This window comes from Astyanax mexicanus, chromosome 5, assembly GCF_023375975.1.
Source record: "Astyanax mexicanus isolate ESR-SI-001 chromosome 5, AstMex3_surface, whole genome shotgun sequence".
Lineage (NCBI taxonomy): Eukaryota > Metazoa > Chordata > Actinopteri > Characiformes > Acestrorhamphidae > Astyanax > Astyanax mexicanus.
The window spans coordinates 54,754,268-54,780,591 of NC_064412.1; the positions used below are offsets into that span (position 1 = coordinate 54,754,268).

A 26,324-nucleotide genomic window follows, 5' to 3' on the forward strand; every position below is an offset into this window, starting at 1 on the left:
AGTCTTCAAAAACACATTTAAACATACATACTTATGCACACGTGATTTTTTTTTTTAAGAAACTGAGGAGGAACACATGACAAATACGTGTATAAAAGTTACTACAATCAAATTAAAATATCAAATCTGCACACATATAATAAATAAGGTCATCAGATTAGATATGGATATCTACATTCAGTGTACATTAATAAGAAACTCTCTTTGTCTTTTTTTCCCCAATATAAAAGACGAGTACAAAATCAGATGAGCATTAAATAGTTTTTGATTTTATATTTTTTAATGTCCAGAACGTGTCTGCGACCTACCAGTTGAGAATTGCTGTTATATAGGATCTATATGCAAATATTTTTATACAAATTTGCATTTTTAATAGTTTATATATTCTTACCACGTACATTTTAACCACTTTTTTTTTTTACATTTTACACTGCAATAATGTATGAATGACTACTTAAGTATAATTGTATAACATATATATTTTTGTATTTTTATTAGAATTAACATGATATATTTAGAATTTTCTGCTACAAAGAGGGACTTTGTATTTAACACATACCTGTGTTAAATGTGATGAAACAACAATTCTGATATTATTTAATGATATTATTTTGATATTTTATTATGATTTGTGATATTTAATCCTAATCTGAAAAATCGTACTTTTTACTATATTTTTGTCACATTTTCCAAATAGATTGAATTTCTATAATGTACACTGAATGCGTAGAGTAAAGTAAAACAAAAACAACAACAACTAAAGACTTCTATGGATTAAAAAGTACTTTTTTCTATCGTCATAAGAATCAGAAATTGTACTGTAGTTCAGAATATGCCCTTGTTTATTAATTAACCTGTATAAATGAACAGAATGAAACGGGGATCTTCTCACCACTGGGTTCGTCTCTCTGGGATGCTCCAGGCAGACAGAAGGTCTCTAAACACAGCGGATTGGGTAAAACCTTCATCTCCATGATGACGTCACAGAGCGCATGGCGCAGAGCTCCACGCAGTTTATCCATCAGCTGCAGGGGGCTAATGTTCCCCTGCTCCCAAATATCAAACCTCACACACACCCCACCTAAAAAAAAACACACACAGATACACTTACTCTATAGTCTTCTGTACTGCAATACTGGTTATTTTATATGCTGTGGGCTGTAGAAGCTGTTTGTGTCTGCTGGGGGTCTGTATGTAGACCTACTGTGTGTCATTAGCAAGACAATGCTAACCAAATGCTATACAGAACGGCTGTTTTTACAAATAAAGGTGTGGTGCTATAGAAAAAAACTACTTCCAGACCCATAGAGAACCATAACTGACTTTAAAAGTTTGTCACCTTCCCACAACTGGAAGGAAATGGAGTCACAGCCTCCAGGTTTTTAACATTTCTACAGTAGAGGTGGGCAATATTATGATATTTTATCATACCATGATACATTTTGATAGCTTCATACACACAATATTATTAATGTACACATCCAGGATATAGTCAGTGTTTAAAGAACACTGACCCACTTCTTAATTCACTGCAAAGATCGTAATTCGTCCTGTTTACTTCGATAAAATGCAACAAATTTCTGCGCAGAAATCACTGCATTACATTTTGGAAAACATCTGATTTCCACAGTTTTTAAGACTGTGTCTCCACCACTGCACTTTGTGTAGATGCCAATATATATCACAATAATTAGACAATAATACACGAGAGGGAGCACTAAAAGGTGTAATATTGGCCCTGCTGGCAATGGCAATATAACAGCCAATATCAATAGTGCCAATTTTATACGTTATAGCACGAACCTCGAGTGTATTATTGCGATTATACCACAGTCTACTGAAAGATTTTGAGGAGAAAAAAGTTTGGTTATAAACACTCTGCAAGTTAAAATAGTTTAATTTCTGCTCTGTTTGTAGCTGTGCTGTTTGGTTTGTAAGCGCTGCATCGTTGCTAGTGTACCTATATGTGGCGGAGTAATACATGGAGAGCTTTGGTTACAGTGCATTACCGGCTGATAACGGCACTCATAGAACATAGCCTCTCAGCTAATCACATTGCAGGGATGGAACTAACTGTGGTATAGTTTAATTTTTTGTACAAATGGCTGTTAATATCTTGATGATACAATATATATATATATATATATATATATATATATATATATATATTTTTTTTTTTTTACCATATCGCCCAACCCTATCCCACAGTCATTGTTCTTTGTCACAGTTCGTTGAAAATTGTTCTGTAAGGTTCAGGAAGAATTAGGGAACATACCTCCACTCTGGCTGGGTGAATCTATTTTGCCCACAGTGGTCAGGGTCTCAAACTGCTCGGGTTCGAGGGAGATGGTGGATGAATCTCCTTTCAGGGCGTTATTACCATCCTGAGCAGAAACCTGCAGGGGCTGGGCGTGAGCGTCTGTAAACGACAGGGCGATGCACGCAATACCTGCAAAGAAATAAAAAAATATTAATCTATAAATAAATAAATAAATAAAACAGGACCCATGCATTGCTGCTCGAAACAAGAATAATGTGAGCTCTGCAAGATGAGATAACATTCCATTAAAATACACATTGCGAAACACATTCACCTGCCAGCAGCGGCTTTCTACACACACAAAAGTAATGAACTGAAACAAATTGATTCTGCTTATGAAAGAGCAGCAAGGTTTACAGAAACGCAGAGCAACAGCACAATCCATAAATCTGCACTTAAATAATAGAAACGCAACACAGAAAATAATTGAGGAGGCAGCGGCTGTCATATCCAGTCTGAATTCTCATTCATTTGTGAGACGCTGTTCATTCTGTTGTGTTAGATTCAAGAGAGAGAGAGAGAGAGAGAGAGAGAGAGAGAGAGATTCTCCTCATTAAACTGCTAAATCAATTATCCTTCAGCACAAACAAACACTACTGTACGACTAAGAGTTTTATTAATATGACAGTCTAAAGAAGAAATCTAAATCTTACAATTTTCCTCTTACTGTAAATGTAGTAGATCAGCCTCAGCATGTTCCTTATTTGGACAGTTTTAAAATTCCACACCTGTATAAGTTGTGAGGTGATATCTTGTGAGTGGGCTGAACATACAGTGACACGAACAATGGGTTTGAGTGAGACCTGACAGTGAAATCCGAGGACACGATATAATGCCTATGATAATGAGGGAAGCATAAAGCGAGTATGATATCCTAAATTTACACATCTTGTCTAAGTGATGGTTTGGAGAGACATGTCATCTGCTGGTGTTGATCCACTGTGTTTTATTATCAAGTCCAAAGTGAAGTGTTTTTCCCAGAAAATCCAAAGAAAAGCACTTTATGCTTCCCTCACCTCTTTTATGAAGATGTGAATTTCATTTTCCAGCAGGACTTGTATCAAAAGTATCAATTGGTCGTATATAATATTCTCATTTTGTGAGACATGCCTATGATAATGATGATACCACAATACTGCGATTCTGTGATACTCGATATATCACCAGACAATTTGATATCAGTGACACTAAAGAGGATAAAATACTCCTAAATAATGAAATACCAGGAATTAAGGATTTATTGGTGTCAGTTTCACAGAATTTAATAACTAATAGTCTTAGGTTTACCCTTTTCATTAGATTATAGCACCACCATGTGGAGTAATGAAGCAGTAACTTTAGTAAGTCAAACATAAAAACTGAGAGTGAGTTTAGAGCATCTATGTTTCGATTACAATAATTATTTGACGTCATGTATTAATAATTAAAAGGAAACGTTACATTGCGATTCTGATACTTTGGCCAAACCCTAATACTAATTCTTGTCTCATAAACTTGGCACAATAACACTGATTAAAAATGATTCTATCTTACTGTACGAGTTTTACGCATCATAGTGAAAAGTCTAAAAACAAAAGATCCTCAAGCAATTCAAGCCTATCAATTGGATAGGCTACGTTAATTATCGCGCTGTAACTGATTTCGTGTGTATTGGATTTCTGAGATACATAAGAGTTAGTTCTAATCCCAGGTCATGCTGCTTGGCATCAGCAAACAGAGTCAGAGAGAGCACAATTCCACATGCTCACTTTGGCGAGTAGATTGAGCTTTCTCTTTGCTCCCTTCTAGCGCTACCTGGTGACTCTACATCTGAAGCAATTTGAAAAGAGGTGGCATGTGTTAGTCTTTACCCTCCTAATGTTGAGGGCTTTATTAGTATAATATGAGTCCTAATGAGTGGGCTGGGTAACTGCCATTCCAAAAAATAGTGTTTAAACAGTTAAGGCAAATTCTATGGATAAACCTAAGCTGTAGCCTAATGCACGTCTCCTGGAAATGTAAATAGAAGCATTACTAAGCCTTTAGCAACTTAAAACTCAATATTATTCATATTCATATATTTAAATATATATATATATTGCTATCATATAAGAATATGTCAAACAACTTTTAAATACAAGTTTCTTTCTCATATAAAGCAGAACGTTCCTGTTGAGGCTGATGAACTACATTTTAGTCAGGAGGAAAATTGAGCAAATGTAATTTTCCTCTGAACTATAAGTTTACCAAGGATTCCTGCCATACATCTCAGAATGTGAGCCTCCTATGTGTGTGTGTGTGTGTGGATTTATCTAGCTGCTGGAATTAATACACAACATTAGCTCTATGAGCCATGCTCCTTGTATGATGGATGTACGAACGAGAGGTTCAGGCACACACCCAATGCTCTCTCTCTCTCTCTCTCTCTCTCTCTCTCTCTCTCTCTCTCTCTCACACACACACACACACACACACAAACACACACACACACACAAACCTCTTTCACTTTGTCTCTTTCTCATATCACAGAGGGACATGCTACAACGCTCCCGCCCCACACACAACTTCTCATCCTCAAACCACTGAACAGAAGGCCTGTATTTGTGATGTATATATGTGTGTGTGTGTGTGTGTGTGTGTGTGTGTTCTGATGATGGAGTAGTCATCTCCACTCTATGGTCTTTGCCCTTTGTTTGGTAAGAACTCCATTTACTCCAGAAGATCAGAGGGGGGGGTGGGGGGGTGAGGAGACCTGGTAATGTCCTCAGTGACCTCTAGGCAGATCTGAGATCAGACTCTCAAGAGTCTCAGTTCAAAGTTTCAGCTTATCTGATGGGAACTGTCTTTGTGGTCTACCAGGGCTGTTATATACAGTATCAGGGTTGGGCATCACTATTGATATTTGTATTAATTTGATTAAAATTCATTTAATTTGCTCTGCTTTCCAATTAGTATAGATTTGAATCTATACCGATTCATTAAGGAATATTTCAGTTTTGCTCAGTTATGAAAAAGATTTTCAGAGAACTAAAGTTGCAAGGAAGTACAATAAACACTCACCTAGAAATTAATCCAAGACAATTAGTTTTTATTATTAAATAATGTGTCTATAACACGACAACAATGTATATGTAATACACACTCACACATACTTTCACTTTTGATTGATTTTCCCTTACTCTCAACATAGCTACTGTTGCATTTAAAGTGGTAAATGTTTTAAAAAAATGCTAATTTTTTTTTTAGTTAAATGTGAAATACTTAAAATTAGATTTAGTATGTTTGCTAAAAGCAAGTAAGACATCCTAAATTTACAAATTTTGTCCAAGTGATGGTTTAGAGAGACATGTCATCTGCTGGTGTTGATCCACTGTGTTATATTAATGGTGATGTGGATTTCATTTTCCAGCAGGACTTGGCACACTGCCCACACTGCCAAAAATACCAATTGGTCGTATATATAATATTCTAATTTTGTTTTTTTTATTATCTGCAAGCCATAATTATCTACAATAAAATAAATAAATGCTTAAAAGAGATACAAAAAATAGATCTATCTATCTCAAACACACACACACACACACACACAGATCTACATGCAGTTTGGCTCATGCAGGGCTGAGAGTGAATCTGTCTTTGGGAGAAGCTCATATCTATTATGGCCAAATGTTAAAAGGAAGCTCTGCAAATGAAAACCAGGAACGAATGAGCGATGGCACAACAAAACACAGCCACCAGGGGACGCCACAGCGCACAGGTAACAGGCTGTTGATACCTTGGAACTGTGAGGGTGGGAAGAGGTTCTGAACGAGCTCCGACATTGTACCTGAGTCACAACACACACACACACACACACACACACACACACACACACATATACATACATACATACCCACACAACATTTGAGCACAGCAACACAGACTCAATGAGAAAGAGAGAGACAGCAGGGTGGAGAGAGGGTAGAATGGTGTTTATGTATCTTAAAATTTATATTTCTACTTTTCCAATTAACATACTATATGTATTTAGAGTACAGAATGAGTCAAAAGTCGCACAACTTCCTCTTATTTCAGAAACGAAAGGCAAAATGACTTATCTTAATACCCAAGCAAGTAATGAGTGAGGCCGCCTATCTTTCATGGCTGACATCTTGAAACCTGACATATTTGGTTTCCTAAGTGTGCCAAGTCCTGCTGGAAAATGAAATCCTCATCTCTGATCCATCACAGATTGGTGGAAACTTCACACTAGACCTCAAGCAGTTTGGACTGTTTGTCTCTTCATCCACTCTTCCTCCAGACTCTTGATCCTCCCTTGATTTACTTTAAATGAAATGTAAAATTTACTGATGATCAGTGATGGTTTGGAGAGACATGTCTGTCATCTGCTGGTGTTGATCCACTGTGTTTTATTATCAAGTCTAAAGTCAGTGCAGTTTTGTTTTCCCACTAAATCTTACAGCACTTCATGCTTCCCTCTGCTGCTGACAACTTTTATGGAGATGAGGATTTCATTTTCCAGCAGGACTTGGCACACTGCCCACACTGACAAAAAGTACTCTTATATAATATTCTAATTTTCAGAGTCACTGATTTTTGGGTTTTTATTGTCTGTAAGCCATTAACAATAAACAAATAAAATAAACATTTAAAATAGATCACTCTTTGTGTGTGATAATACATCTATATAATATATGAGTTTAACATTTTGAACTGAATTACTGAAATAAAGTAACTTCTCAAGGATATTTGGGATGAGTTAGGGATATTGGGAATAAGGTAGGGAGGTCATCAACTAACATCCTGATCTCACACATGCTTTTGTTTCTAAATGCTTAAAAATCTAATAAAAAGTCTTCATTGGAGAGTAAAAACACTTAAAACAGCAGTTACTATACCCTTGATTTCATCATATATTGTCCCATTACTTTTGTCCATAGCTTGCCTCATATTCACATCACTGCAATAGCAAGCAGCATCTGGTTCACTCCTGCAGACATCCGTGAAAAAGTAAGGTTACACGGTCACCCTCTGTTTGAACGACTGCGGTTGGATGGCAGTATTCTGCAGATAAAGCAGCACAGAGCAGCCCAGCACAGCAGAACGGAGAGAGAAAAGAGCAAAAGAGCGAGACTGGAGGATGGAGAGAAGAGGGATTGAAGTGAAGTGGAGGAAGGGATCAGGAGAGAGATAAAGAGACAGAGTGTGGAAAGGGTAAAAGAAGGATTCACCTGATAGACGGAGAGAAAGAGGAGCCCAGGACAGTGTTAAAGGGGATTTCTGCTCGGTTAGGAGTGTTTGGATGGGTAATCATGGATGTTCAGCTCAGGCTGATATGTGGGGGTCTGTAGGAGATACTGTGGACACTAGTCTTCTTCAAAGCCCCCAGATATCCCATCTGCACTACAGATACCATGCAGAATAAATCAGATTATTTCAATAACAGTTAAAAAAATCTATAAAACTGTCCATCTTGAATTCTGTATGCATTTGAATGATGATTCAGGCACTCGGACTGCATGATATCAATGTTTATAGTTTATTATTATTCACTGCTGGATTTTAATAATAATGTTATTTTATTTATTTATTAGCGATCAATTAATAAAAAAATAATCATGATTAATTACACTTAATTTTTAAACTAAGCTTTTAATAAAAGCTTAAAAGAATAGAAAAAAATATATATATATATTTTTTTTAAATAAATATATATATATTTATTTATAATGGGTGTTAATTATTTAAAAAATATATATATTCTGCGATTAATCATTGATGAAATCATGATTTAAAAAATGTAATCCTGGTACTTTTTGTTTTTTTGTGAGGGAGACAAAAACAATTGTTTTAAAAAAAACTAGAGCCTTTTTCTATTGTATTATAATATCTCACTGCAGTTTTGATGCTTTTAAAATTAGAATTTTATAATGATTATAAGAATTGTAAGAATTTGGGGCCAAACTTGGTAATTTTATTATGCATAAAAAATGTTTACACATTAAAGTCTTTGATTTTGAGATAAAGGTTAATTGCATGTGTTAACGCATTAACGTTTTAACACTGACAGCACTGATATTTCCCAATTTATATACATATATAAAATATATACAATATGTTTATATTAATAAAATATATTAGGGTATTACAATATTTCAGTATTTCAGTCGGGTGGTCCAGCAGACTAAGGCACTGGCACTATGATCAGGAGATCGCTGGTTCGAATCCCAGTGATGTAGCTGGCCATCAGCTGCTGGAGCCATGAGAGAGCACAAGTGGCCTTGCTCTCTCTAAGTGGGTAGATGGCGCTCTTTGCAGTAAAAACAAATAAACATACATATGAATGAACCATTGGATTATTAGTCAGATTATGTTTTTATATACCTGTAGAAATCATGTCTCAATTATTGTATGCTTGCGTTGTTGCATGTCAGAGCAAAAAAAAAAATCTGTCTACATATTTTGATTGACATGTTGCAGCTACAATGTTATAAATAGTAAAAAAAAAAAAAATTGGTTAACATTCACATTCACATAATACTTTGTAATCAAATTTGAAATTGATACTTGATTTGATGCTTAAAAAAAGCTTTCAATTAATGAGCAACTGAAATTAAAGGGTAAAAAATGTGTTATGAACATCTTTTTTTTTTACAGGATAAAACTGTAGCATTGTTTAACTACACTGCATGCATGTTTGTTGAATGGCATAATAAACTGTACATAGAATATTTATTATAAATATTTTACTGCTTTGAATTGTGTTCATTTTAAATACCAACTTTGCATTTGAAAGCTGTTTATGCGAAGTCTCAAAATGTGGTCCAAAACACACATTATTTAGCTAATAAACCATAAAAAAGAAGGTAAATTGTTGATTGGCCACTAAACAGTTCAAGCACATACTGCAGGTTGCTGCTCATGATGGGAAATAAAACAAATCTTCTTATTTTTGTCACTATTGTTGTTCAAACCTTGAAATGTCCTTTGTTTATTTTGCAGAACTACTCCTTCACTCCCAGACTGCAGCTGAAACATTCAGCACAGCACATCCTGAAACAGTAAACTGCCAATGGAATAAAAAGAAAAAGAAAATCCACACCGTCCTTATTAACAGAACCAGCAGTCTGTGTAAACAGCACTCAGATCAGCAGCAGTCTGACACGCGGCTGTTTCATTTTTAAGAGCCAGGGCTTTAGCGGCTCGAGAGTGGCACCTGAAAGATTCACCTGGCAGATATTTTAAAAAGCTGACATTAATTATCTGAAAGAACATAACAGCAGCTCCGGGCTGGATTTACCTGCAGGATCTCAGTCTCCACCAGACCGTTATCCCTGAGGAGCGGGAGATCACGTCAAATTAGACAGTTTAAGAGCCTTGTTGTGAATCTCTTCAGCATGGACTCTTATCCATTACAGAGCAGCTAGATGTTATGTGTGAAATAAAACAAAGGTAAAAAAATGGGTTAGAGGCTGTTATTTGAGAGTTCATTAGAAATTAAAGCTGCTTTAATAAAAAAAACAAAAAATAAAAAAACAGGCCTTTCTGGTGTGTAACCAAAGCTAAATAACACAAACTCTGAATACTGAGATCATAAAAAAAAAACATCTACAGCTGAACGTTGGAACCTGCTAATATGCATCCATCTATCCATCCCTCATCAATCCCTCCCTCAATCCATGTACTCGCCTCCAAAAGTATTGGAACAATAAATAAAATCCCCTTATTTCTGCTGCAGTTTGAAAAGTTTGGGATTAATAATGATCAACATGAGACAAAATATCAATATTTTAGCTTTTATTTCCAGATATTCACACCAGAATCGATCCTACACCCTGTGCAAGGTGGGTCACGATGCTCATTTCTATCTAACACCCTGTCAACAGTCTATTTTTACGTTTTTTTTGTAGGAATAATTAAAATATCAAGACATACTTGTGCAACAAAACACATCTCAAAAGATTTGGATCTCAAAAGACTAGAATAGTTATTGAATTGAAAAGTTACCTTTTTTTTGTTGTATTTCAGTAATTCAGTTAAAAATGTGAAACTCATATATTATATAAAGGTATTACACACAGAGTGATCTATTTTAATATAGATCTATTTATTTCTTTTATTTTTGATGGTTTTTATGGTTTACAGCCAATGAAAGCTCAAAAAATCAGTGTCTCAGCAATTAAGTATATTAAATAAGACAAATTAGTACTTTTTGGCAGTGTGGGCAGTGTGCCAAGTCCTGCTGGAAAATTTAATCTGCATCTCCTTAAAAGTACCAATTGGTCTTATATAATATTCTTACTTTCTGAGACACTGATTTTGGGTATTTCAAGAAATAAATACTTAAAAATGATCAGTCTGCTTGTAAAAACATCAATATAATTCATGAGTTTCACATTTTAAGATTAATTACTGAAAAAATAATAGTAATTAATAAAGTAAAGGAAGTAACCCAAACATAAAAGAAACCCAGACATTTTACAGCAGAAATAAAGGGATTCGCCTCACTGTTCCAATACTTCCGTAGGGGAGTGTTCATCCCTCCATCCATTTATCTCCCCCTCCATCCTTCAATCTATGCCTCCATCTATCTATTTCTCCATCAATCCATCCACCATACTTCTCCCATACCTCTATCCAAGTATCCATCCCTCCCTCCATCCATCAGTTTTAGCAGGATGCCGAGTCCTGCTGAGGAAAATCGTCCCCACACCATGATCTGCCACCTCCGATGATGTTTGTTGAAAAATGAGCAGTGTTGGGTTTACCACACACACAGCGCTTCCAAATTCAACCAAAAAGCTGCATTTTTTATCTCATCTGCCCACAAAAGCTCTGATGCTTTGGTTCAGACTCCAAAAGCGCTTTGATGTATTAGCTACTTTCTAGCCGCCCTCACATACAGGCCAGTTGCACGCTCCTGATATCCTTGACTGGTGCAACTTCATGAAAGGTATAATGCAGCTTCGATTTCCTCACAACTGATCCAACAGCGCTCACTGAAACCATCAAACACTCAGCTCAGTATTTCTGTACACGTGCCAACATGGTATCAAGCAGCATCATTCAGAGCTATCAAATATGCAAACTAATGTTTCTTTTATATTTATATTCAAGGTAGTCAAAACCGTGCAAGCACAATGAAAACTAATAAATCAATTTAAAACAACAGTCTGATTTAGCTTATTTTAAGAACAGCAAGCAGCTTCCTTCATTCTTAAAAAAACAGCTTTTATATTAAACAAGGTGCTCCTTATAAAAATATCCTCCTTATATTTCCCCTAACATTAAAGTGCAAATATATAAATCGCTGCACCATAAAAACAAGCCTAACTGCTGAGATTCTCTCTAGAAGTCTCTATATATAAAGATCTACTGGATTATCTTGATTAAACATTTTGATAACTGCATTAAAACAGTTATTCAAATTAACTGAGCCCAGTAATTAATTAATCCAGCACTAATCTTGTATCAAATACTTTATATAGTATCGTTACAGTACAAGAATACTAGAATTATTCAGTATGAGTTTTTGGAGCTTCAATAAGTACAATAAGTTTTTTATCCAGAAAGATGAGCTCAGTAGTGCTATTTTTTTAAATGGTTGCTATGGTATTCAAGATGGTCGGAAGAGTTTTGTAATTAATTCATATGTGGTTGCTATGGTTTCCTAGGTGGTTGCAATGGTATCCCAGGCAGTTACTACAGGCGGTTGCACGTTGCTAAGTGGTTGCTATGATATCTTGGGGGGTAAGTATGGTGTTGCTACATGGTTGCACATGGATGGGGCTGTTGTTTAGTGATTGCTATGGTATCCCAGGTGGTCACTACAGTGATGCTACTTAGTTGCAAGGTGGCTACTATATGCTCTTGATATGGCGGTGGCTGTTGTTTCTCATGTGGTCGGTATAGTTTTAAAAGTAGTTAATAGTAACTCTGGTGTCACTAGATGGTTGCTATGGTATCTTAGGTGGTTACTACAGTGATGCTACATGGTTGCATGGTGGCTACTATATGGTCTTGATAGGTGGTTGCTGTTGTTTCTCATGTGGTCTGCATAGTATTGAAATTAGTTAATAGTTGGTTGCTCTGGTGTTGCCAGGTGGTTGCAATGGTAACTCAGGTGGTTACTTTGGTGTTGCTACATGGTTGCAAGGTAGTGGCTTCGGTGCTACTAGGTGGTTGAAGGGTGAAGGGTGTGGTTTTGTTATTTGTTAATAGGAGGTTGTTCTGATGTTGCCAGGTGGTTGCTATGGTGTGGAAAAAAAATTTGTAGGTTGTTGTGCAGAGTTTACAGAGTTAAACTGCAAATTAAATGAACTTTGAGTACAGTTTTACACAAAAATATCTTACAGCTTTCTGTATATATACACAAACAACATATCACAGTAAAATATAATTAGTTGTTTGCAATATAAAAAAAAACATTATTTAAAAGGGGTTAAATAATGTTTGCACTGTGGATGTTACACAACACAGAGTGCAGAATAGAAACCCAGCTGAGAGAGACCAGTTAGGGTGCACAATTCTTATGAATTTCTTTTTTTCTGCCAAAGAACAGGCACTGAGTCTTCACTCGGATATCTCCCACGAGGTTATCTTACTACTGTCATAATCCTGGCACTGCTGTGAAATGTCGCCGCCTTGGAAAGCTCAAACAAAACTCCTCTAGAAGAGATTTCATACAAAACGCTGCCTAAGACACTGACTCATTAGACAGAGAAGCTGCAGGCACACACACACACACACACACACACACAAATGCTTCAACCAGTTGAAATATTTGAAGGGGTGTCATCAAAGCATCTTAAACAGATAGCAGGTGAAGTCAGGTTAAGGATGCCCTAAATAACTGTAATTGTCACTCAGTGTCTCATCACATTAGACAGCAGTGTTAAATAGTCTATGAGTCTAAGAGTTTACCTGCAGGATTAATTATACACAGTTATAAAAATAAAATTATTATTTAAGAACAGACAGGCTGGTTTGGCTCACACCACACAGTCACACAGTGTCCTGGGCTAACCAGTGGCTGCTGTTTATTTGTGATCTTAGACCTGTCGTTATTAGGCCTGTTATGATAACTATGCCTCTTTGTTTTAACAACCATTATTCGTTTTTAATGTAAAGACACTTTTAAGTTCATGTTTGCTCTTTACTCGTACAAATCAAATGGTATAAAGCATTCAGCATCACTTATCACGCTTGGATAACGTAAATGTATGATTAGGATAACACTACTGAGCTTAATTCATGACTAACATTGCACAGCTAAAGTAAATTCATGACTAAATTAACACTGCTGAGGTAAATGTATGATTAGGATAACACTACTTAGCTTAATTTATGACTTTAACTGCACAGCTAAAGTACATTCCTGACTAACATTGTACAGTCAATGTAAATTAATGACTAAAATTTCACTGCTGAGGTAAATTCATGACTAAAATAACACTGCTGAGGTAAATGTATTGTGCTGTGTTATTAAAAGTAATAAAAAGTCTTATTTCATTATAGGTTAATGCTTTCACAATATATATTTTACAGGTTATATTATTAAAAGTTATTTCTCAGGCTTTGACCTACATGACCCCGCCTCTCCAGTCTTCAGTTGATGGTGTGCGTAGTTAAGTGACTGTCTCTCACTGTTTAATCATGTGTTTCTTGTCTCAGAAGTTCTAGTACATTAGTTCCACTTATAGCAGCACTGACCCGTCCTCTGCTGCCTCTGTATCGGCAGGTCTTTCAGTAAAACAGCTGCTTATTTGCTGCTCTTCCGTCTCTCAGCTCGTGGCCTATTTTGAGGTCTTTTCGCTGCTTGTTCCTCCTACAACCAATTAAAGGAAAGCAACAGTGCCGGCGGGGGCGTTTTTGTTGCTGCCAGGGAGACTACAGTCGTCAATGAGAGGAGCAACACTGCTGACATTTCATCTTTACTAACCTTTCAGCGTCCACACTTCTCTGCAGCTGCCTATAACACCAATACCTCATTTACTCAGTGTAGAGACCGGCCTGTTGCTTCTCTGCTACCTAATCATGCCCTTCTTTCTGTAGGACTACTGTCCCCGGGCCCTGCAGCCAATTAAAAAGCACGATGCCTGGGTGGTTTAAAGCATCTAACAGGACACTCAACATCCACAATCATTTAAATCCACAGTCATTTCAAGCCTGTATTAAAAGGAGTAGTTTAAAAGTCAAACATAATCCATAACCAATAATGCATAGGTTAATCAAAATATATATATTTTTAGATTCACAGCTCAAACTTCACCAAGAACAGCATGAAATAAATACAAGTACAATCCAATCAAGGCAACTGATTCAGCTACATGACAAAACAAACATTTTTAGGTAACAGCACACAGGCATGTCAAAAGTCATGGGACAGGAACTATGATCAGTCCCATGGAAGCTAAAGGACACTGCACTGCCCTGTAATGATATTTGAGTGTGTTATTTTAGTTAATTTTAGTTGATTTGTTTTTGCTGTCTTTTTACCTTTCTTTTATAGATTCTTTTAGTTTTTTTGTCTTTATTGTTTTAATTATTGCTTATATATACATATATACATATATATAGTTTTTTTCCTTTATGTGCTTAGTTCTATTTATTTATCTGTAGTTGCATTCTTATCATTTTTATTACCTTTGATACCATTTGTTTACCTATGATTTTGTGTCTTATTATTTTTTTTTTATCTTATTTGTTTTACATTTTATTTTAAAATATATTCTATACAGTATCTTATTAAATGCTGAGTCTTTTTTATGTAGTTATTCTTTTTTATTGACAATCTCTTTCCTATGTATTGGCTCGGCTACACTGTACGTGTGGGCCACCCTTAATGTACTCTGAGAAGGATTGATTGGTTGACTGATTGGATAATTTAATTGACTGATTGGTGGATGTGATATCTGCCAGAGTTGCTTTTCTGACCTTGTTGGCACGAACAATACTAGCCAGAAGCCAGCAAATTTTAAGGGGGAGGTGGTGGGGTGAAGAGCTGCTCTGCTGCAGTGCTGATAGCCAATCAGATGTGGTATATTTGCATGTATGAATATTCATGAGCAAGAGCCGAAATCCTGTCTTTCTTCAGAGACCACTAATTCAGTGAACTAAAGCAGAGTTATACAGAAACATCGGAGCACATATTAGAGGCCACAACTAGACTTTTTTTTTAAATGAATTAAAAAATTATGGAATTAGACCTTTAATTAAACCCTCCTATTCACTACTATACTCTCAAAAGACTTAAAAAAAATATATATATATATAATCATCTGTCTCAATTAAAATAAATAAATAAAGATAAAATAATACGAAACCTGATCTACATACAAAACAACAGAGCAAGCGAGCAAGTAATGCAGCATCCAGCAGTGCAGCACTGTGACAAATCTGCCTGGAAGCTTAATGAAGAAAGAAAACTGCGACCTGGGAGCTGCTGGTATCCAGGCATCTCTAGTCTGGGCGGATATTCCATTAACTGAATGAGGAATTCAACTGACCTTTGTTAAGAAATGTGTCTGTGTTCGTTAGTTCTCTGGTGTCCAGCCTTTACCTGTATCTCCCTCTCATGTTAGATGCTGATTAGATGTGGGATCATTTGCATGTAGGACAGTTGTTATAACTTATTTTCTTTTTTATTTACTGCAGAAGATGAAGTGAAGTAATAAATACGCACTTTTTAAATGACCAGTCTGCAAATCCCTGATCACTGCACTGCAGGAAGTGTGTGTGTGTGTGTGTGTGTGTTTGGGGGGGTTGAAGGGGAAGGAGAGGGGGATGGAAAGAGCGAAAGAGAAAGAGAAAGACAGAATGGGGGACAATTCCAAAAATGTGCAATGCGGAACTCCAGCACAATTATCCCCACATAATCCTGTTGTCTCACCAGTTCCCACTATGATCTGCGAGCGCTATGAATAGACCTGCACCCCACACGCTCACTGACACAGCAAATATAAACTCTATAAAAAATATATACAGCTCTGGAAAAAAATTAAGAGACCACTTCAGTTTCTGAAAAAAGTTGCAGAGCTTTCTGACCCCAAATTATGCAAAGAAAACAAGTTCATATTCATAAAGTTCAGAAATCAGTATTTGGTGGAATAAACCTGGTTTTTATTCCCAGTTTTTTTTTTTTTATGCATCTTGGCATCACGTTCTCCTCCACCAGTCTTACACACTGCTTTTGGATAACTTTATGCTGCTTTACTCCTGGTGTAAACATTCAAGCAGTTCAGTTTGGTGGTTTGATGGCTTGTGATCATCCATCTTCCTCTTGATTATATTCCAGAGGTTTTCAATTCGATAAAATCAAAGAAACTCATCATTTTTAAGTGGTCTCTCATTTCTTCAAAAGCTCTATATATGTAGGATCTGGTAGCAAACAGCAAAACTATTTAATAAGTACACAAAAATCAGTATTCTGACATAGATTTACCTGTGTATGTTATTCTGTTACTCAAACCGTCCAAACGTTTTGTCTGCTAACTTAAAGCTCCACTAGGTAGAATTGAGATTTTGTGCTCGTGGGCTCCCCCTACAGTTGTAGAGTGTAATATTATTAAATGTTTCAGGCGTATTAGTTTCTCTTTCTCGTTTTCTGTCTTTCACAGACATATTCGGTCTCTTTCCAGCTTCTGCCAGAGTGTCTGTATGTTAGTTTGTAAAGAATGAACCAGTAGTCCTTGTAGAACTGTTAGAACTAAAGGTTGGAAAGCAGGTCGCAGTTCTCGCGAGCGTTGGTCGCGGCCGCCTCAAAAAACTTACAGAGTCTGGTTTGAGTCTGGTTTGAGTTCAGAGGAGCTCCGGCACAGACACGAGAGCACCGCTATTCCTCCTATTACACCTCAATGCAGCGCTGCAGTGAGTTTCAAGCTGTAATTTTACTTATTTAAAAAATCAAAAAAATCAAGGAAATCCTACCTAGTGCTGCTTTAATAAATATACATAATATTCAGTTTAGCCGTTTGTAATCATGACAGTTCTCCACTGGCAGCTCTACTGCTGGCATACAGCCCTGCACAAGCACAAAGGCGAAGAGAGATACGATGCTTAACCAACACGAGCCAAGGTGAGGGGAAATAAATAAGTAAATAAATCAACCAACAATAAATTATTGCAGAAAGGTAAACAAGCAAGGAGAGTTTATTTACGAAGTGAAGGGATTTCAGGTGGGGCGAAAGATTTAGGGTGTATTCAACATGCCAGAGTGAACAAATTAAACCACAGAGAGAGAGAGAGAGAGAGAGAGAGAGAGAGAGAGAGAGAAAAGGGAGGGAGGGGGGCAGAAAGAAAGATAGAAGTATGTGTCGAGCGTCTTGCTGAGAGAATTTCATTACCTTTGCCTCCTGTCCCTTGGCCCCCAGGCTTATTGTAGAGGTAGATATCAGAGTCAGGCAGATCACTGCTCAAATGGAAGTAGTGCTACAGAGAGGTTATAGATGGAGAGAGAAAAAAAGAGAGAGAGAGAGAGAACGAGAGAAAGAGAGAGAGAGAGAGAGAGAGAGAGAGAGAGAGAGAGAGAGAGAGAGAGGAACAGAGACGGAGAGGTGGGTGGATTGATTACAAAACATGAAGAAAGAGTGGGCACTGAAGTTCCCAACATCATTTAGCTGAATGCTTCTCAGCAGGAAACCTTCAAAAAATATCTTACAGCACTGACTGGGTGAACTGTATTTATGTAGATACATTATATATTGAATATATTGAATATATTTGAAGCATCATCCATCAGTCAAAGCTCCGTGCTGCTGTTAGACATCACATGATGTTCAGATCATATGAATTCTACACCATTTCAGTGCATTTCTACTGTTACTGAGAATGTTAAAAAAAATACACACTTTATATACACTAAATATAACAACTCCTATACCTTTATTGCAAATAAAAAATGCTACAAAAGTAAAACACGCTGTAGAAAAATTTGAAAAAATACATGCACGTTTCTTGGCTTTTTGTTGTCAAATGAATTATTCTACTTACTAAAATTACAGAAATACTCTGAAAAAAGAAGTTATTTACTATTTTATTTATTTTTTTGTATTTAACTCTATTCACCCCTATATTTTTAGAAGACTCATTCATGAGCTAGCAGCAGCTTCTAGCTCCCAGTCGCCGACTGGGTCAGACATTTAACATGCCAAATTTTTGCCGGGCTTCTGCAATATGTCAGCAATCACTCAGAGAACATCTTTTAGTAGTTCACACTACAGGACTTATAATTATACGTGTTTTGTACCTCATAACAATCCCTGTCCTAACGTTTTTGGAACATATTGCAAGCCTGAAATGACAGAGTGGATGTATATTAACAAATAAATTGAATCTGCGCAGATAAAACATGAAATATCTTGGATTCATACTGTCTGCAGTCAAATAAAAATCAAAAGTTAAATGTTAAGAAACACTGCATTTTGTTTTCTAGATTTTTACAATTTCCATTCAATCTGATTTATCCTGGTTTGGGTTCTACTTTTATTATTATTATTAATTTTGTAAATTCTCAATATACTGTATGAATAAACATCTGCTAATACAAGTCATTTTTGCAGATTAATTAAATAAAATAAAACAAACATCATCTTTCTCTTTGAACACACAGAAAACGTGAAAATCAAAATGCATGAAAACCAATATAACAGCATGAGTTGGAACATCAGAGTGAGGCTCCTGCTGGAGTTACCTTGAAGTGGTGTTCCATGTTGCTGTCTGTGTATTTGGGGATGTGGAGGAAAATGAGGAGATTCTGCCGCAGATAGTGGGCCAAGGCCCGGATCCACGGCAGGCTGTACTGCGGCAACGAAAACTCCATCACCTCTGTAGCAGCGGAGTTAGGAGGCTGAATAAACTGAGAAAAAGAGGAAGAAGAAGAAACAGTTCTAAACTCCTGCTAAATTACTAACAGAAGATACAAATGCAATAAGTGGCCGATTATCCTCACGTAATCTTGTTGTCTCACCCTTATCTATGAGTGCCATGAGTAGATCTGCACTCCAAGACCAACTGGTACTTTTGGCAGTGTGGGCAGTGAGCCAAGTCCTGCTGGAAAATGAAATCTGCATCTCCATAAAAGTTTCCAGCAGTAAATTTTACATTTCACTTGTAAGTCAAGGGAGCAGAGTCTGGAGGAAGAGTGGATGAAGAGACACACAGTCCAAACTGCTCGAGGTCTAGTGTGAAGTTTCCACCAATCAGTGATGGTTTGGAGAGACATGTCTGTCATCTGCTGGTGTTGATCCACTGTGTTTTATTATCAAGTCTAAAGTCAGTGCAGTTTTGTTTTCCCACTAAATCTTACAGCACTTCATACTTCCCTCTGCTGAATCTAACTTTTATGGAGATGCAGATTTCATTTTTCAGCAGGACTTGGCACACTGCCCACACTGCCCACCACTCTGAGACACTGATTTTTGGGTTTTCATTGGCTGTAAGTCATAATCACCAATATTAAAATAAATAAATGCTTAAAATAGATCACTCTGTGTGTAATACATCTATATAATACATGAGTTTCACATTTTTTAATGCACAAGTATATCAGGATGCTCTAGAGGAGCTATGCATGAGGCATGTGGTTAAATTCGCCAAGCCCAATGCCAGCTGATAGATAGAGAGCTATTAAAGCCCACCAGGACTGGGCTGAAGCCTCAGCTAATATCTCTAGGAAAACTTTGAGTAGCATTTTTCTTATCTGTATCTAATCATTCATTATCAGTTCCTGACCTTAATAAACGTTTCATGACTGACTGGCATCAATTCTTCACAATTGAATTCAAAAACCTAAAGTAAGGTTGTTTCAGTAGCAAAAGCATAAAAAATGAAATTATAAAAACATAAAACTCCCTATTTTTACTGACATTTTCAAAAGCAATATTGAAAAAGCGGGTGTTTAGACACTTTTGGATATATTTGTTTTTTCTTGTTTGAATAATCTATTGATTTTCTTGTTACGATGTGTTCTTTTCACTTGGAGAATTAAATAAATTCTGACTAGTAAGAAAAGAAGAGTGTGTACCTCCACATCTGCAGGGGTCAGTTTGCAGTTCCTGACCAGCATTACAGTGATGATGTCGAGAGTAGCCTCGTCCAGACGCTTCCTCAGAACCTTCACCAACTCATCCGTGATCTCTGGACCTGCCAATCAGAGCGCAGATATGTCTGAAGGAGCTGCGCTTTTACATTATGCACTGTATCACACTGTATTGCATACTAATGCAGCGCAATGACTCGCTTTACATAAAGACACTGTGCTTAACTGAGAATCGATTTAAATCTGAATATCAGAATCTTCTATTTATTGTCATTTGCTGTCTTTTCTGAAAAAACATCTGGTAAAAATGTGCTAAACAATAGAGAATAAATGGCTTAATAAAGTGATTTTTCATGCTCCATCTATAACTTGCTATTATGTGTAGATTATTGCAGGGAATTCTTCTCAAAACACTAAAATCTTATGATAAACTGTATCATTAAAGCTTTTATGAAAGGAATCTCGTGAATAAACTTCCAGATAATGGTCTTTCACACTACATGACTGATTGGCGACACAAGGTCACAATTTTTTTCACTGTGGGAAATCACCAACTCACCTGGCTGCTCTCCAGAAACACATTTATCACGAGAACACACCAGAACTAAACTCACATGAGAACTAGCGATGCCATGCAGAGAATCTCTATAGAGGAGAATACGCACTTAAAGTGAGCCCAACATGAACCGGTTTCTATGAAGCAATTGAGTAAAATCAGAGTTTAAAAATGTCTAAATACTCAAGTCCTCAACACTAAACTATATTAAATGTTTCAGCACCACAGAGATATTTTTTTTTACTGATTTAAACTCCAGTTATACACCTTTTAAACATGCTCTACCTGTATCACCAGGACCAGCTCACCAACCAATCAGCTCACAGTAGCAGTAATGCTCGTGCTTTACTGTGTAAAACCTGATTTCTGTAGGTAAACTGAAATATACAGGCATGCATTCTTTGCTTTTTTAGTAAAATTAATTATTCCACTTTCTAAAATGAAAGAAATTTAATTTCCTGACTCCCAGTCGCCGACTGGGTCAGATATCTAGCATTCCAAATATTTGCCAGGCATCTGCAACTGGTCGGAGAACAGTCAGCGACGGCTCAGAGAGTCGTAGTGTGAATAAGTGTGGCATAAGTGATGACTCAAGTTTTTGCATGGTGGAGAGGGTGGATGTCAGTGTTTCATGGTGTCTTCATGTCTATATTACCTTCTGGCTTTTTTTGTTTAGTTACGCAGTTATATAGTCAGAACTGCCAAATAAGTCAAAAGCCAGAGAGACCAGCTGCCCACTGTCTACTACTGCTACTACTTCCTACCTGCCTTAAATTGCTTAGCTGCACCTTAGCAACCACCTAGCAACACCTTAGCAACAATCACACCTGCAGTTTCTGAAGGAACTGAACTCTCCAGCTGGCCTTGGAATCTCTTGGGCAACACTGATAATAAAGTACAGTACGTATAACTTGAGATCAGACCTGAAACTTAAAACTTAGCGTTAATCATTGTTTATATAACACTGACAAATCAGTTTTAAATGAACCCCTCTCTTTCTTTTCCCAGGCTGATCTGGGCTCTGGTATTCAGCTCAGTCTATGGAAATCAGCACACTGACAGGTGTCTGGAGCCCGGGAGAAACTGGGATGAAAGACGAGCTTAAGGCGAGGGGGGGAAAAGAGAGAGAGACACGAGAAAACTTCAAATCCTTGTAAACAAAAAAAAGGGCCTCATAAATAAATAAAGTTGTTCTCTGTAGTTACACTTCAGGAATGGAGCAAAAACAGGAGGAGCATAATAAATCACTCTTATTATTTCGGCTTACAACTTCCAGATTGAGAAAAAGAGAGAGAGAGAGAGAGAGAGAGAGAGAGAGAGAGTGAGTGAGAGTGAGAGCGAGCGAAGTGGGAGGTAAAGAAAGAGAGAGAGATTGAGAAAAGATGGAGAAAGGCACAATGACATCATGGCCTATAGAAGCCAAAAGGCTGCAGAAAGAGCAACAGTGCCCTCTGTCAGCCCGGGAGCGGTACTGCAGGGGGAGTTCTGACTGTGCTGAAATGAATGAGCTCCTTCATCTGTTCTGGGGTTTGTGCTCAGTGGGAGAGAGAGCAGGTAACTCATCACTCTGCACTGCTTTACACTTATAACAACAGCTACCACCCCTCCACACACTCTACCAAACATCCACAACACAGATCTGTGCTCAGACTAGGGTTGGGCAGTGTGTTATAATATATATTGAATACGGAGGTGTATTAAAATCAATTAATCAAATCAATTCATTCATTAATTAATCCTCTATCCATCCATCCATCCATTAATCAACTCATCCTTCAAGCATCCAATACGTCATGCAGCAATGAATTATTATTGTTCATTCATTAATTCCTCTTTGAAATTAGCTTTTATTTCATTTTATTTTTTTCATTCCACCTTAAATGATGCAGCCCCTGCTGTCTATTGCCCAATTAACGTGGAAAGCTAAGTAGCTACTGAGATGAACAACTAGCAATATTGTATACTGCAATCCTCCAAACAAGGGTATTAAACCCCATAAGCCTGTCATTGATAACCTTGTGCTCTAACTGCTAAGTGAACTTGCTTTGAACATGTTGGCCAGTGTTCAATTTCACTCACAAGATAATATCTCACAACTTATACAGGCCCCTAGCTAGTGATATGGGTTTTGAAGTCAGTGTATTTTAAATAAGTTATCGTATTTTTTTAGACTGTAAGGCATACCGGTACTTAAAATTCTTTAATTTTTCCAAAAATCATCAGTGTGTCTTCTAATCTGGTGCTCCTTATATATGAATTTTACCAGTCATGTATTCAGTAAAGGAGCACTAAAGCCACTCCGCTGAAGTACAGCATTATAGGGGTTATATGTTTTCAGTGAAGCTTCTCCAGCACTAAGGCTGGGTGCAGCAGCATAAGCATTAGTCGCTAACCGCAGCACTAGCACTTTCGCCGTTCAGAGGTGAGTATATTGGACTGCAGCCTGCGTGTTTGCTGTGTAAAAATAAGCTACGTGGGACGAAACACTATCTGATTTCACCCTGGGTTACAGAAACACTCAGGGTTCCTCAGTCTAGCACTATTGGGCGGCATTTACGTCCCGCTAGCGCTGTAATTAGCAGGTAATTCTAATGCTACTGCACCTAGCCTTAGCGCTGGAAAAACTTCACTAAAAACTCAAAATATTGAAAATCTAAGCTGGGGTTCAGAATGGTCCAGGAGATTGCCAGTTTAAATCCTGTTCATGAAGCTTGCCATCAGCTGCCAGAGCCCTGAGAGAGCACAACTGACCTTGCTCTCTCTAGGTGGGTACAGGAGATGGCACTCTTTCCCCTCATCAGTCCTAGGGTGATGTGGATCAGCACAAGGCTGCATCTGTGAGCTGATGTATCGGAACCGAGTCGCTGCGCTGCTTTTCCATTCAGTGATATGATTCAGAAGTGTGACAGACTCAATCACAAAAACAACTGCATTTGCAGCTCTAATACACACAGACACAGAGAGACACACAGCTCTTTTCTTCTCCTACCTGCCTGACCCACTCCATGAACTAACAGCAGGATGTGTTTGTCCACCTGTCCAACTGGCCTTGAGCCCTCCAGAGACGAGCGTGAGCCCTGAAAAACAACATCAGAAAAATAATAATTATATGTTCCAACACACAATATAACCTTGGTGGCACATTTTTCAGTCCATCAAGTCTGAATTGCTTGTAGTGTTTTCTGTCACGGCTACACACCTCAGGAGGAGCGAGAGAGAGAGAGAGGGAGAGAGAGAGAGAGAGAGGCTCATAAAGCCTTTAAAGCCTCTAAAGCCAAGGACAGGCTGCTATTTGGTAGGCAGCAGGTAAATCAATTGCTCAGCACTGACTGTCCTTTTCTCCTGGCAACAGAGTCTGCTGAAGGCATCGCTCAGATTCAGTTTCCTGATGCTTAAATGTACAGGTTAAAGTAGACATCATTTGGAGTATAGAGCCAAAACACAGACAGATAAAAAAAAAAATATATATATATATATATATATATATATATTGAATCCGCCTCGGCATGCTGGGTCTGTGTTGTTGTTTCTTTATATTCTATTAAAACCTTGAATTTAATGCAGCTGACTAGTGGCATAAGCTTTCATTTGAGTTTTATGAATCGAACACATTGTTATCTAAACTTTTTATTTTTTATATTTATTGGTATTAAAGAGAAATAAACCATGATTTTAGGCTTGTAATTAATGCTTTAATTAAGTCCAGTCCATAAATACTTATTTTAGGCATTGCATAAGTACCTGCATGACAATAAGAATTAATGTTCAAAAGAATCTAGACCTGATAATTTATTGTTTATTCTGAAATAAAGGGTATTACAAACAAAAAAGGGTTGATTCTGCTTTTTTTTTTTTTTTTTGCAGGATCTGCCTCTAACAGGGATACACTGAATATTTGGCAACCAACATTATCCTGCCAAAAATATGGTAAAAAAGACCAAATGATTTAAACAAATGTTAATAAAATGTTCAGTATTCGATTTTGTAATAGCAAGGCAAACTAATTAGGCTTCCTATTTCATGCAATGATAAGAAAAAAAGTCTCAAAATGAATGAAAACCTGCAAAAAAACATCTGTCTAAAAACGTATGTATTTGTGAATTAATTGTACATGTTGTGTAATACTATAGGCATATTGAGTGAGTGAGAAAACTCCCCATGATGAGCCGGGCTAATGAACGTGTGAACAGTACCGTGAGGTCTTCAGAGCCCAGTGGCTCCTGGCTGCGTGCCAAACCCACAGAGTGAGAAACATGGAGGTTCCCGTCCAAATCACTGTATTTCCCTGTCTGAGAGGTCTCCGAGAGCCTGAGGAGAGAGATAGCACCAGTGAAGAAGAGAGAAAAAAATAAAGAAAGAGAGAGAGCTGTTCTTCTTATTTACATTACATTATATTATATTATATTATATTATATTATATTATATTATATACTGCATTTAGCAGACGCTTAAAAACTTGAATAAAACAAACACAAATGTACATAAGCAACAGAGGACAAAGAAACCCAAGGAAAAAACATTCTGTCAGGGCCTGAAGGAGACCAAAAGGGTTATATTGGAATAGAGGAAGAAAGAAGGAAGGGAGCAGGAAATGAGGTCAAATGATAATAATAATAATAATAATAATAATAATAATAATACAAAAGACAGAAACCTCACAGTAAGCAAACATAATCCCTGACTGAAAGCTATAATTCTAGTCATAAATAAACTGTTCTTTTCTTATTTTTTATGTTATTAAAAACAGAACTACTGTATGAATTAGAGTTTGCCAAAAAACACAGTGTATTTGTTTATGTATGTTAGTTTTAGAGGCTGTGTAGGTTAAAATATGCAAATAAGTTTTTTAATCTACTTTAGGGATTTGTTTTTGTCTCCATGTGGATTTTTTTTTTTTTTTTTTTTTTTTTTTTTTTTTTTTTTTTACAGTAAGAGCAGATTTCCACATTTTTAGCACGGTAAGCAGCAGCACTAGCAGTGGCTAGTAGCATTTAGCGTTGGTAACTGCCGCCCGATAACCCTACACTGAGGGACCCTGAGTGTTCTGGTAACCCAGGGCGCTATCAGTGAAAGAGCTAGCACTGCGGTTAGCAACTAATGCTAATACAGCTCCAGCCTTAGTGCTGGAGAAACTTAACTCAGCAGAGTGGCTTTACTGCTACTTAATATCTGACTGGTAAAATTCATAGATAAGACACACTGGATTATAAGGTGTACTTCCCTGAATTTTAAGGGCACCTTACAGTGCAAAAAATACAGTATATTTAAAAATATATATATATATATTTAAAAAGGGTGTGGCTAAATACAAATCATTTGTTGTGGTTTGAGAGGCAAGGACTTTAGTGAGACTTTTAGTGGCAGAAAGATTATATACAGAATCTTTAAAGACTTAAAACCTCTTTGTATATGTTTGTTTTATATGTGTTTTA

General features: G+C 37.0%; 1 protein-coding gene across 6 annotated transcripts in view; it reads right to left on the reverse strand.

Annotated features, from left to right (window-relative positions):
- szt2 (SZT2 subunit of KICSTOR complex) overlaps window positions 1–26,324 on the reverse strand; it is a 124,614-nt gene that overhangs the window by 59,782 nt on the left and 38,508 nt on the right. For all 6 annotated transcript variants that reach the window (XM_022675382.2, XM_022675380.2, XM_022675383.2 and 3 more), the window contains 7 exons: window positions 25,086–25,200; window positions 23,882–23,969; window positions 20,322–20,440; window positions 18,990–19,154; window positions 17,644–17,728; window positions 2,276–2,449; window positions 893–1,081 (listed from right to left, as the gene is read on the reverse strand). In XM_022675382.2, coding sequence (XP_022531103.2) covers window positions 893–1,081; window positions 2,276–2,449; window positions 17,644–17,728; window positions 18,990–19,154; window positions 20,322–20,440; window positions 23,882–23,969; window positions 25,086–25,200 — 935 coding nt within the window. The remainder of the gene's footprint in view (window positions 1–892; window positions 1,082–2,275; window positions 2,450–17,643; window positions 17,729–18,989; window positions 19,155–20,321; window positions 20,441–23,881; window positions 23,970–25,085; window positions 25,201–26,324) is intronic.